The sequence below is a fragment of the Megascapheus bottae genome, chromosome 16 (genome assembly GCF_031878675.1).
Source record: "Megascapheus bottae isolate mThoBot1 chromosome 16, mThoBot2.hap1, whole genome shotgun sequence".
NCBI classification, from domain to species: domain Eukaryota; kingdom Metazoa; phylum Chordata; class Mammalia; order Rodentia; family Geomyidae; genus Megascapheus; species Megascapheus bottae.
Genome location: NC_143524.1, coordinates 3,653,993 through 3,667,609, shown reverse-complemented (window position 1 = coordinate 3,667,609; position 13,617 = coordinate 3,653,993). Strand labels below are relative to the sequence as shown.

Sequence of the window (13,617 nt, the reverse complement as noted above, 5' to 3'; positions counted from 1 at the left end):
TTTGCCTTCCAAGCTCTGGGAGGAAGACAGGAGCCACCACAGCCGACCACAGTTCCACAGATCCGACCACAGCACGGCGGTTCATGTTGTTTCTATTGGGCTTTGTCAATATGCATTCTTTTATGTTTCTATTTATTTATATATGTACGTATTTTTGGTCAACCATGGGTCTTGAAATCAGGTCCTGGGTACTGTCCCTGTGCTATTCTGCTCAGGGCTAGCACTCTTACCAGTTCTACATCCCATTTTCTGGTGTTTAAATGGCGTTAAGAGTCTCTTCATGGACCTTCCTCCTTGACTTGACTTTGAGTCACACTCCTCAGATCTTAGCCTTCTAATGGTTAGCATTCCGTATGCTGAAATGTTTTTATGGCTTATGTTCTATGTGTGTGTGTGTGCGCGCACAGATACCCTCCAGTACTCAGGGCCTTCTACTCTCACTTGGTTTTTTCGCTCAAGACTGGCCTCTGTTGTCTAATGTCTATTTGTTCCTCATGTCTGATAGGTGTGTGAAAACACATAGGTACCAGTCAGTAGGCTAAAATGCCTGGTAAAGGTACCATGTGCTCCTGAAACACACTTAGGGTCACAGCCTCACACAGAAGGCACAGGTGTCAGCCAGAGCAGGACAGCCCATGTGGGGATGGACTCTGGAATTAGCGGAGCCTCCTTCCCCAGAGACTGGTTGGCTATAGGTTGAGCCAAGTGCCTTGTGCTGGGCTGTGTCGACTCAGCTGTGTAGGATAGCCCTGCACACACTGGGCCTCTTGTGCAAGACGTCCACGAGGCTGGGCAAGAAAAAAGCCACTGGGCTCCTCGTCCTCACGGAGCTGACTAATGGAGAATCTTTTATCCCTTCTCCAAACCTGACTGCAGAGGAACCAGCCTGGCAAGCAGCCAGTTCCAAGGTCACATCACCCGTGATCACCAAGAAGCCCTCTTCAGGACAGGTGTGGTAGGGAAGCACACAAACACAGAACTCATATTTACACACATACATGGAGACACAACACAGTGCAAGTGTTATACTAAAATACCTCAGGTGAGATGGAAGAGCAAATACTCCTGGTGTGGAAATAAGGGATTTGAGCAAGCTCTGTGATGGGGACCTAGGAGTCTGGTGGGATGGGGGGGGGCTAAACACTAGAGACCAGCAGGGCTTGGAGAGGTGGCAGGTATGGGTAATGCTCAACAAGTCCTACAAGAACAACTCAGAGCTAAGAACAGGCAGTCGAATGCTGCGTCTCCCGTGAATTTCCCATTTGGATGACTAGTCTTGTAGGAAACAAAGGAAGTTCTGATATATACTCAGATTTTTTGTTTTTATTTCAATCCAGTTTAATAACAGGTCTCATCACTTCAAACTACAGCACTTTTGGGGGCGGTGGAGGCATTCATCTCATGCCTGTGGCTCGTGTCTCACTCGCCCTGGCACTCAAATCTTCTCCCCTCCCGCCCGGGGAGAGGGAGGATGGTCATGGGGCTTGAACTCTGGGCCTGGGCACTCTCCCTGAGCTCTTCAGCACAAGGTTAGTGCCCTACCCCTGGGCCTGGGTGTTTTCTCTGAGCTCTTCAGCTCATGGTCTTTAGTGCCCGGGTTGGCTCTGAACCTCGATCCTCAGATCCTAGCCTCCTGAGTAGCTAGGATTTCAGGTGTGAGCCACTGCACCCAGCTCTTGGCATTCAAATCTTACCGGGATGAACTGCTCCAGGCGGCCTTGGGGGAAGATGCCATAGAGTTTGGGTCCAAGTGACCGCTCTGCGAGAATGGCAAACATAACACTCTCCACAACCATCGCCTCAGTCCCCTACAACAGAAGGCAATAAACAGGAGCTTACTGAGTGTGTGCCATGTGCCAGCACCAAGAAACACGCCTCAGGAGCTGCTTCCCCAGGTCTCACGTTCCTCGGCCGAGCGCACTACCATAGGCTCTCAAGTCACTGGGCAGGATCCATGTTTGCAAGCATTCTATCATGTGGCCGAACTTCAGATTCAACTTGAATGCAGGTTTCTAGTCCCCAAATAGCATACTGTCTGTGTTCTTATTGCTTTTACATATTTATAACATGACAAGTCTCTCAGTGAAGATACCACACACTGTGCTGCAGCTGAGGGCCCGTTGGAGAGGTCTAGTGGAAACTGCATCCACACTGGTGTGAGAACTGTTGACCTACTCCACACGGGCTTTTCGGTCCAAAGCATCCCTGGCCTGCAGCATTCCGGGTTTCTGAGCTTCAGTTTCCTCCTCACCTTTCTCTCTATGCTTATGCTAAAGGATCTATGTTCTATCTCTACCCAGATAACTAACGTGGAATCTAGCACCATTTTGCTTTTAAAACTTTTTTTTTTTTTTTTTTTTTGCAGTCCTGGGCTTGAGCTCAGGGCCTGAGCACTGTCCTTGGCCTTTCTCAAGGCTAGACTCTACCACTTGAGCCTCAGCACCATTTCTGGCTTTTTTCTATGTATGTGGTACTGAGGAATCGAACCTGGGTGTTAGTGCATGCTAGGCAAGCACTCTACCACTAGGCCAAACTCCCGGCCCCTTCATTATTATTTTTAAGCTAAGCTAAAGACATATGCTAAAAACATTATTATCTTTAAGCTAAGCTTAAAGAGACAGTGCATGTTATTCTCTCATATGCAGAAGCTAGATCTAAAATATTCTGGGCCATAATAAATTATATTGATTTCAAGGCACACACAGTGAAATCAAAGGGTGTTCTTTTTCATTTTTTAAAAATTCTTATTCTTTTTTTTTGTTTGTTTGTTTTTTTGCCAGTCCTGGGCTTGAGCTCAGGGCCTGAGCACTGTCCTTGGATTTTCTCAAGGCTAGAGCTCTACCACTTGAGCCTCAGCACCACCTCCGGCTTTTTTCTATGTATGTGGTACCAAGGAATCGAACCTGGGTCTTCATGCATGCTAGGCAAACACTCTACCACTAGGCCAAACTCCTAGTCCTTAAAACTCTTTTTGTCTCAGCTTAAATTCACGTGTTTTGTCCTTTTCTTCCCATAGTAAATTATGGCCATCCACTAGGATGAAGGGGCAAAAAGAAAGAAATCCTCTAGTTTTTGTCATTATTTTTTAAAGTGCTAAAAATCACTTTGTATATAACTTTTTTGTGTGTGTGCCAGTCATGGGACTTGAACTCAGGGTCCGAGCACTGTCCTTGGACTTTCTCAAGGCTAGAGCTCTACCACTCGAGCCACAGCACCATTTCTGGCTTTTTCTATGTATGTGGTACCAAGGAATCGAACCCAGGTCTTCATGCATGCTAGGCGAGCACTCTACCACTAGGTCACAGTCCCGGCCTATATATCACCTTTTTAATAATCATTTTTTTTAATGGAGATTCCTAGCTGATGTGTTTAAGGAAATGCCCCAGAAGGTGTGTTGTGAAAAGGTGTTCAGATCATTCTAATTCATCTTTCAGCAAGAAATGCATCGTGCAGGAACATGACCCCAGGGGATCAGTGCTGACATTCCACAACAAGTCGAGCACCCAAGGAACCCTGGCAACAGAGGAACACTAGTCTAGCAATGGCAAAAAGAGGAAAAGGCTGTCACACCCCATTCAAGAACACCTTGTGGTGACAGGCCGATTACTGGTTGTTCCCCACACTGTGGTCTAACCGTCTCCTCCTGTGGTCCCCAATTTGCATGTTCCTGCCATGGATCTCTACTAGTTAATACAGTTAATGAGTTCTACAGCAAGAAGGGCCTTTACACCTTAGCCTTACAGAACATGATCACCTGTACAGATGAGTGAATGTTTTCCATAGCTTGTCAGTCCCTCCCAGGGCCCCGGCCACAAGGGACCATGTTTGTGGGATGGCTGACCTCGAGCCACAGGACAGACAGCAAAGCATCCTGCGCTTCCCAAGGGCAGCACTGCTAGGCTCTGCAGGGTGGCACCAGAGGCTGGACAAGGCAAGACAAGATGGGGCTGGCCTCACAGCATTTTGCCACCTGTCTCATTTCCCCCCAAAGTTCTATGCCATCCTCCAATTATTTCCAAAGAACAGAGTTAGGATTCTGTTTGTCTATATCCAGAATTTATTTAAAATTAAGATATGCTTCCCAGCTTTCCTCACTGTAGTGCCTTACAGGGGGGCATCAGAGCCCTGTCCATTTAGGAAAGCTGCCTTTACTTACTCGTGGCAGCCCCGGGCCTGGGAAGCAGATTGCACACTGTCCAGACCCTCCGCAGAGCCATCAATCATGTCCAGAAATGGAGCCAACAGAGGGACTGAGACAGGAGACTCTCAGTTACAAAACCACTGAAAACCTTTGTCCTACCGTATTGCTCAGCATTTACCCATGGCAGGATCAAGGCTGGGGTGGGATGGAGAGAAGAGGGGCAGACCTTGGAGAGGAAGCAAGAGAACGTCACCAAGGAATAAGTAAGAACTGCTGACCATCACCTCACTGCTTCTTCCTACTCTACCTTCTGCGGCTACAGAAAGCTGGGCTGCGGGGCTCAGCCCAAACCTCCACACCAAGCCCAGGGCAGCCACACATGGCTCTGAAATGATGCAACTATTCCGCTGACCTCCAGTTGAAAGTTTGTTCATACATTCTCCTAAAAAACACTTGCTGAATTTCTGCTGTGTGCCTGGAAATAATGAAAAAACCCGTCAGGCTGCACCTACAGAGAGCTCCCATTCTAGACAAAATAGGAAGTGAGAAAAAGCAACCAGAGTGCAGCTGAGGCGGTGGCAGCCATGAGGGACAGAAGGCTAATTCTAAGAGGACACCAGGGTGCAGGGAGAGGAGTGAAGGAGCTGGGGGGAGTTCTGAAGAGGCCTGAGCACTGGAGGAGCAGGAGGGCAGCACGGGGGACAGTCAGGAGCCGCCCTGCAGAGCAGCCTGGGCCAGGACATCAGCTTCTGAGCCTCAACAGCTCAGAAGCACCGAAAACCTATGTACTCGACCTGCGTCCCAGCTACACAGGAGGAAAAGATCTGACAATCATGGTTCAAAGCCAGCCAGGGCAGGAAGGTCCATGAAACTCTTATCTCCAATTGATCATCAATAAGCTGGAAGTGGAGCTTGAACACAAAAGCTCAGAAACAACACCCAGGCCGAGTTCAGGAATGGCCCCAAAACAACAATAACAAAAAACCAATCAACTTTATGGGTAAAAGCCAGGGACAGAAGAAGGACCAACAGCAGAGCTGAGAACTCCCAACATTTAGCACAATGGCCTGTAGACATATTGTCACCACAGTAAGAGCACTGCCCACAGGAAGGGGCAGGGCATCTGAGCCCAGGGGCCTGGAGGCACAGTGAGCAACAGAATGAAAAAAAAATATTAGTGCTGGCCTTAAAAAGGAAGGAGTGCTATTCTATCAGATGAATGTCCAACAGAAGGACAGGAAAGTGCCACTGGACCTGGCAACAGGAAGCTGCTAATGATAAAAACAAGAACAGTGGGTTAGGAGTTTGGCCTAGTGGTAGAGTGCTTGCCTTGCATGCACCAAGACCCAATTTAATTCCTTGGTAGCACACACAGAAAAAACTGGCAATGGTGCTGTGGCTCAAATGGTAGAGCTCTAGCCATGAGAAAGCCCAAGGACAATCATCAGGCTCTGGACTGGCAATAAGTAAGTAAGTAAGTAAATAAATAAATAAATAAATAAATAAAAGTAATTCTTGCTGGGCACTAGTGGATCAGCGCCTCAGGAGGCTGAAATCTGAGGATTTTGGTTCAAAGCCAGCCCAGGCACAAAAGTCCGTTAGACTCTTATCTCCAATTAACCACCAGAAAACTGGAAATGGTGATGTGGCTCAACATGGTAGAGTGGTAGCCTTGAGCTTTGAAAAGCTCAGGGACAGCACACAGGCCTAGCATTCAAGCCCCATGACCAACCAAAAAGGAAGAAAGGGAGGGAGGGAGGGAGGAAGGGAAGTTGAGATCTGAGGTCTGTGGTTCAAACCAACTCAGGCAGACAAATCTAGAGATTTTATAACCAATTAACCAGCAATCATTAGAAGTGGAGTTGTGGTACAAGTGGCAGTGTCGGCCTTGAACAAAAAAGCTAAGCAAGAGCACGAAGTTCTGAGTTCAAGCACTACAGACAGGCAAATCAGTATTTTTTAAGGGAAAAAAAATGCCATTAAGAGGCTGGGCGTCAGTGGCTCACACCTGACTGGGGGAGGGAAATGTCAAGAAGACAAGCAGGGCTGCGAGTTTGGCCTAGTGGCAGAGTGCGTGCCTAGCATGCACGAAGACCTGGGTTCGATTCCTTGGTACCATATACATAGAAAAAAGCCAGAAGTGGTGCTGCGGCTCAAGTGGTAGAGCTCTAGCCTTGAGGAAAAAAAAAACAAAGGGCAGTGCTCAGGCCCTGAGCCCAAGCCCAGGACTTGCAAAAAAAAAAAAAAAAAAAAAAAAAGCTGGGTGGAGGTGGGAAGGGCAGACATACACTACACTACAGAACAGGGTTAATGATGAGGGCTCTTCTCACAGAGGAGCTGGCATGTAGACATGGAAAAAAGAAGGTCCTTCAATAGGGATGGTCAGTTGAAATGATGACGCAGACAGAGGGCTTTGAGGTGGAAGGATGATGGTGAGAGAGAAGCAATCATCAAATAAGTCATTGCCTGTTTATGGTGCAGGCAGGGAGGTCAAGAAAAAACAGGTCTGCCAGATAGGGTGGGTTAGGTACCTTGGGGCTAACCCAATCCAACCCAACCCTGAGAAAGCCCGAGGACAGTGCGCAGGCCCTGAGTTCAAGCCCCAGTACTGGAAAAAAAGAAAGGAAGGAAGATAGGAAGGGGAAAAGAAAGACAGGAAAGGAGAAAGAGCAAGCATTAAGTAGAACTGGGTCTTCGTAGAGTAAGGCAAGTGGCAGTGCACCCACAGATGACAGATGCAGGGTGGGGGGCAGGGTAGCGCACACGCTTCTGAGGAACTGGGGTTTCTGGTGGAGGAGAAATGGGCTGCAAGAAGGAAGAGGAGACGGTTGCCTGGCCTGTGGCCTGAGCCCATACTGTGGCCTGAGCAAGTACTGCGAGGAAAGGTCTTAGGAGAGAGAGGCGGAACGGTGTCCAGAAGAGATGGTTCTCAGTCCAAGACAGACAGTCGAGGAGCTCAAAGGAAGCCAAAACCAGCTATTCCGCTCTCACTCTCACTTGCCCGTGGCAGCCAAGGGATCACAGACAAAAACCTGAGTCTGTGGGTTCTACAAAAGATGATGTGGAGGTATGCTGGGACTGACAGCGCTGAGGCCCGGGCAGGTAGCGCAGGCGCACCTGAGACGCTTGCTGGCACCACGCTCATGTCAGACAGGCAGACTCACAGCCCTGCCCTGTGATGACCAATGCACACACACGCCCCGCCTCTTACATATAGGCCTGGACACAGGTAAATGACTGAAAGGCCCCATAGCCCTGGATCACACTCCGTCCTATAGTCTTCAAACCCCCTGCATGTGTGCATCTCTGGATGTGGCATCATTTTAGCTCAGTCTCCAAGTCCACCCCGGCCACAGGATCTGCACTGCTTCTTTTCCAGGAAAAGAGGGTGGCCATCAAACAACCAAGATGCTTACTTTCTGGTGAGAGGCATGGAAACGGCCCACGATGCACAGAACTAGCAGTAACCAGGCACCTTTATGTCAGAAGTACTAGAAATGGCCCCTTACCAGTGGCTCGTATCTGTAATCCTAGCCACTCAGGAGGCTGAGGCTAATGAACACCTCAAAATCATCCCAGAAAATCTGAGAGACTCCTATCTCTAATTAATCACCAAAAAAAGTCAGAAGTGGAGTTGCGATTCAAGTGGTAGAGCACCAGCCTTGAGCAAAAACGCTCAGGGACAGTGCCCATGCCCTGAGTTCAAGTACACACAGCATTACTAGAATGTTATCCAAATCTCCATCACCTCTCAGCACCCCAAACACTTTTGGAAATGCTCTCAAAAAAAGACAACTTCACTTTCTATACCTGCAGGAGGAGTCAGAGACCCCAGGCTCACGCTGGCCTTAGGGAAGCGTGTTTCCAAGGCAGAAGAGGTCCTGCCGGGCCGCATCAGAGAGGCTGGCCACCAACAGAGTTCACCTCATGCAGATGCAGAATGATCTGGATTACTTACTTGAAATTCATTTTCTTTCTGAGCTTGTTCGGATCCCTCTTTATTACAGGACCTCTATGAAGGAGAAAAAGCAAACACTTCCGGTGAGATGGAGAACACTGAGCAGACACTAACTTTGCAACCACCAGAACAGTCAGGGTTCAAAACCTCAGATCTTTAACAAAGGCCTTGCGGCCCCCGTGACCGGGCAGGCAGCAGCAGCCTCCAGCACGGGTGCCAATGCCTTACAAGTGAGAAAAGGGGTGTGCCGCTGAGAGCAAACAGCTGCGCGTCTCACAGCCGCCCCGGGTACCATGTACCTTGCACAATCTCACTGTTAGAGGAAAGTCACTACAGTGCTCGATTCCCTTCGGGCCTTCTAAAGACAAGCGCGGGCCGAGGCTCTCCTCGATTTAGCTACGTGGCTCTCTCAAGTCAACCTGCAAGGACAGGGGTGTGAACACGCCTATGGACGGCCAGGGCCAGCACAGACGCAGACATGCAGGCAGGAAAGCTGGCCCAGGCTCTCACACTGGCCTCTCCCACGGTGGCCCTTCTACAGCAGCCAGTCATGGCTCCGTCTCAATTGCTCTTCCAGCAAAGAGAGGGAGGACTGTGTGAATTTTAACGGTCCAAGTTAGCTGACATGGTTATACATTAGGGTTACTTTGATATTATCACTTTTCTCAATGAAATTGCAAATGACTGTGACCAGGACTTCAACAACACAAGCAGATCGTCAACCACACCAGCAATGTGGCCCAGGCACATTCTTTCTTCATTTCCAAGCCAACCCCCCGCCCCTTCAACTACCCTTAATAAGGGGAAGGGTCCTATCAAAATTTTATACCCAACTATTATCTCCAAAAAGTTATTTGTTACAATTAAACAAAGCCTGCTTGGAGCCAAACCCAAGAGGAATCCCTTAAAGGGAATCTTAAAACGAATTGTAAGGTAACATTCTTGACCATCCCATGGAAAACATACCTTTCCATTCCACAGCTTTATCAAAAATACCTGTACCAAGGGTGAAAGTGTGGGCAGGGAAAAAAAATGCCACGTTAAGCAACACCAGCTACTCTGCAGCATTCTAAAACCCCTGAGACCTTACGCAACCACTCACCCACCACACACCACACCGCACCGCACCCCACACCGTTCAGGGCATGTGAGTAAACTGTTTACCTTACTCTACACGGAAGTATACAAAGTAAGCATCCATGTTCATAAAGCTATCTGCAAAAGGCTTCTAATGCAGGCACTCATGGATACACAGGCTATCACATCTGTAACATAGTTATACACATTTGGAACAAAGTACAGGAAGTACGAATGGGGGAGATGAGTCTTTCATCTGTGTAATCTGCAGACACTAACTGATGAAAAGATGTGACAGGTGAAATCCCGTTACACGGCAAGTGGTAAGAATCTCTATTACGAACCCCACTGGGCCTTGCTTGGTGACATCGGGTGGTCTGCTGGAGGGCCAAGCTATCATGGAAGCTGGAGCCTCCCCTTCCTTCTCCCCCACCCCACACTCGCCCAGCTCAGCAGCTGTGGACTTCCACCCACAGAGACTCTGGGACTAAGTGCTCCAGGGCTTTCCCATAAGGTGGATGAGGTGCTTGCTCTCCTCTTGGATGGCATGGTACTGCTGTGCCAGGAACCCAAGGAGCAGCCTGGGCAGGGAAACTAGAGTGAATGAGGACATGGAAAAGGGCCAAAACAGTCCATGTCCTGTACCAGCAGAGAAAGGGTTTGGGGGAAGATAGGGTTAATTTCCTTTTGCTTTGGCAGCTTAGAAAATCCTTGTTGGCTTTATAATGCCAGCTCTTCAGTTATAACTTAATATCTCTTCTAACAGTTGACAAATGAGTGTTACCAGGCAACAATGCCATTTTCACTGGTCACTCAGAGCAACTTTTATGTTCTTAATAATATACTTATGTTCTCCATATGTACTTATACACAAATAAGTATATAAATATGCCAATCTATTCATTGCAAAGGTCTTGGGTGGTTTTTTTTCCTCCTCAAGGATATGAAAAGTTTTATAAGCCGATACAATGACTATTTTGTAGTAAAAAGGTTAAGACTAGGAAGAGTAAGTGTAATGACATTTGCTGTACCGGGATTTGACCTGCACACAATTCTAAATGACTATGGTTACTCCTGCGCTGTTACTGCTCTAACTGTATCTTCTTAGCAAGATACAGTTAATGGTTACTTATCTAACAGAAGCCCCTTTCCCTGTCAAATGGTGCTCTCAAAAATAACTCAGTTTACTCAAAGTTACCAAGCAGCTTAGTTCCAAGGCCCCACACTCACACTCGGGCCTGCTTGTTCATGGCTAGTATTCTACCAGTTGAGCCATGCCCCAGTCTGGCTTCATGCTGGTTAGCTGGAGAAGTCTCTTGGGCTGGACTGGAACCTGGATCCTCCAGGTCTTATCCTCCTGAGTTACTAGAATTTCAGGTGTGAGCCACCAATTCCCAGCTCAAGGCCACACCACTCCTTTTGGACTCCAAAAGTGACCATAAATCAATTTTGTTAAGAATTTCCCCACATACCCCACCCCACCTGAATGTGTGATTTCTACCCTAAGAGCACCATGGTGAGGGCAAGATGGACTTCTGTAATATGCAGGCCTGTGTTCTGTTTCCTCAGTACAAAATGCCCTAGGTAAGCAAGAGCAAGGCCTGGAAATGTCACAGCAGATTAGACAGACATGAACCTGAGAGGAAGTTACCTCCTGTCACACACACACACACACACACACACACACACACACACACATACACAAAGAGTCAAAAAGTCAGAAAGTCAGAAAAGCTTTCTGTCTAGGAAGATACCAAGTCAAGTATGTCATGGAATTTTCTGCCAGTTGCAAGTATTAAAACACTGTACCAGGGCTGGGAGTTTGGAATAGGAGTACAGTGCTTGCCTAGCATGCATGAAGACCTGGGTTCGATTTATTGGTACCCACATGCATAGAAAAAGCTGGAAGTGGTGTTGTGGCTCAAGTGGTTAGAGCCTTGAGAAAGCCCAAAGACAGTGCTCAAACCCCGACTTCAAGCCCAAAACTGCCCCCCCCAAAAAAGAACATTGTACCAATATTTAGCACTTCACACTTTCCTCTAACTTGCAAGTTAATTAAAAATACTATTTTGTAAGTGATAAAACTTATTTTTTTAGCTTATTGTGTGTGCACGTGTGTACATGTGTGTGAGAGATGCTGAGATCAAAGCCTTGTGAATACCAAGCACTGGATTCTATTCTTAGTCCTCCTTTTTGGTTTATGGGAACACAATGGCAAGCACTTAAAATAATAATACATTGTTTGTAAATACACACTAAAATATTTATGGGAGAAATACTTCCAGGAGTGGAATTTGCTTCACAAGGGGAAGCCCACAGCTGACACGGGGCGACACCCTCACCTGCAATTCCTCATACAGGAATAGTGCAATTTCAGCACCTAGAGAACTCAGAATGCCCCAAATACACAGAAGACACCTACCTAGGAACATGTATTTTAAAACTCAGTGCGTTACATACCTTTAAGGGTGAATTCTATGTAATGAACCATTACTACCACTTCTCACTTTTTAATTTACTTATCTCATTTTGCACTTGGTTTTTCAAGAGAATCTAGAAACCAGAGCCATGTATTCATTGGCCTGTGGTAGAGGAGATACAGGTGAAAGTTATAACAATAAAAGGGAGATAAATTTTTTGTAAGTTATGGCAGAATTTTTTAAAAGATGAACTTTTGTTTTATTTTGTCTTTAGCGGTGCTGGAGTTTGAACTCAAGGCCTTGTACTTACTAGCCTTTCTTGTCTTAGTTATTTTTTTTGATAGGATCTCACATTTTTTTTTTTTTGCTCAATCCTCCTACCTGTGCTTCCCACATAGGATTGGAGACACAAGCCATCATGCCTGGCTTATTTGTTGAGATGGGAGTATTGATAGCTTTTTATCCAAGCTATCCTTAAACTGAGATCTGATCTCCATCTGCCAAGTAGCTAAGATGATAGGCTTGAGCCACAATGCCTAGCTGTTTTTTTAAATTTATTTAAGTTATTATCAGAATGACCTGCCTCATTTACATTAGTTCTTACTGATTCTTCCTCTAGTAATGAGGAAGGACATGCCTAAACCACCATATTCAAATTCAGTATCAGTTTCCCCAGAGTCTATGCACAGGTGGGATTTAAATCTAGCACGTTAGTGTAGTGGCATTCAGCTGAGTAAACGGAAGTGTCTTTAAAACCCACCATGGTCTGAATTGCTCCTGGGATCTACTGGTAACTCAGTCCCAAAATGTAAGAGCTGAGAATTCTACTTAAGAAACCAAGTAAGGGGGCCGTGAGTTTGGCCTAGTGGTAAAGTGCTTGCCTAGCATGCACAAAGGCCTGGGTTTGATTCCTCAGTACCTCATACATAGAAAAAGGCTCACTCCTTTTCAATGCTCTACATGAAACAAAGAACAACTGTGGCTTTCTAAAACACTCATAATTAAAAAGTAACCCAGCCATTGGCTAGACTCAACTCCTAGGACATGTAAAATGGTCTGTGAAAAGGCCTCACTGCCCCAAAGCCTGGGCTGTCCTGAGCTGAACCCTGACTGCTCCTGGCCAATCAAAACCCTGGGGCTGGAGAGTAAAGCCAGGAGTTTGGCACTTGTTTGGTTCTGGACTGTGCTGCCAGCTTATGGCTTTGAAAACTACTAACATCCACCCCAGTTATGGACCAACCTGACTTTCTAGAAGAAGTCTTACTAGCGTAGCATGGCAGTACTGTAACCCTACCATCCTATTTCATCTCTGTGGGGGAGGAAGAACGCACAAGTCACGTGCTCTCCACTAAGCTTCACTGCATGTGGACTCCTCAGTACTGTAATGGGGGCTCACCTGCCTTCTCCCTCACGTCTAAGGGGGTGGGGGAGGGGAGGATATCCTGTTTCTACTGTTTTTTAAGTTTACTTGACATTCTGTAAAAATATTTTACAGAGCATTTTAAAAATGTGAGATCTGGGGCCAGGAGTTTGGCCTAGTGGTAGAGTGTTTGCCTAGCATGCACGAATACCTAGTTCTATTCCTTGGTACCAGGTACCACACACATAGAAAAAGCCGGAAGTGGTACTGTAGCTCTAGTGGTAGAGCTCTAGCCTTGAGGGAAAAAAACCCAAGGACAATGTTTAGGCCCTGAGCTCAAGCCCAGGATGGGTTTAAAAAAAAAAAAAAAAAAAAAAAAAAGTGAGATCCCTCTACTTAGGCTGAGATCTAAAAAATCAGGATCAAATCCTAGGTAGGAAAGTCCATGAGACTCTTATTCTCAATTAACCACCAAAAACCAAAAGTAGAGTTATGGCTCAAGTGGTAGAGCACTAGCCTTGAGCAAAAAAGCTCGGGAATAATGCACAGGTCCTGCTGAATTTAAGCCCCAGTATGTACATAATGGTGTACACATACACACACACACACACACACACAGATCCCAATGCAATGACTTAAGTGATCTGTTCATGAGCACACA

At 46.8% G+C, this 13,617-nt stretch overlaps 1 protein-coding gene across 4 annotated transcripts in view; it reads right to left on the bottom strand.

Annotated features, from left to right (window-relative positions):
- Positions 1-13,617, bottom strand: part of Chka (choline kinase alpha) — a 42,284-nt gene that overhangs the window by 10,791 nt on the left and 17,876 nt on the right. Inside the window, exons 3-5 of one of the 4 annotated variants that reach the window (XM_090347235.1) lie at positions 9,066-9,095; positions 8,100-8,153; positions 1,695-1,808 (exon numbers count right to left, since the gene is read on the bottom strand). The exons of 1 other annotated variant lie outside the window; for it this stretch is intronic. In XM_090347235.1, the coding sequence (XP_090203361.1) occupies positions 1,695-1,808; positions 8,100-8,153; positions 9,066-9,095 (198 nt within the window). The remainder of the gene's footprint in view (positions 1-1,694; positions 1,809-8,099; positions 8,154-9,065; positions 9,096-13,617) is intronic. 2 more of the 4 variants (XM_090347232.1, XM_090347233.1) reach the window with 2 other exon arrangements.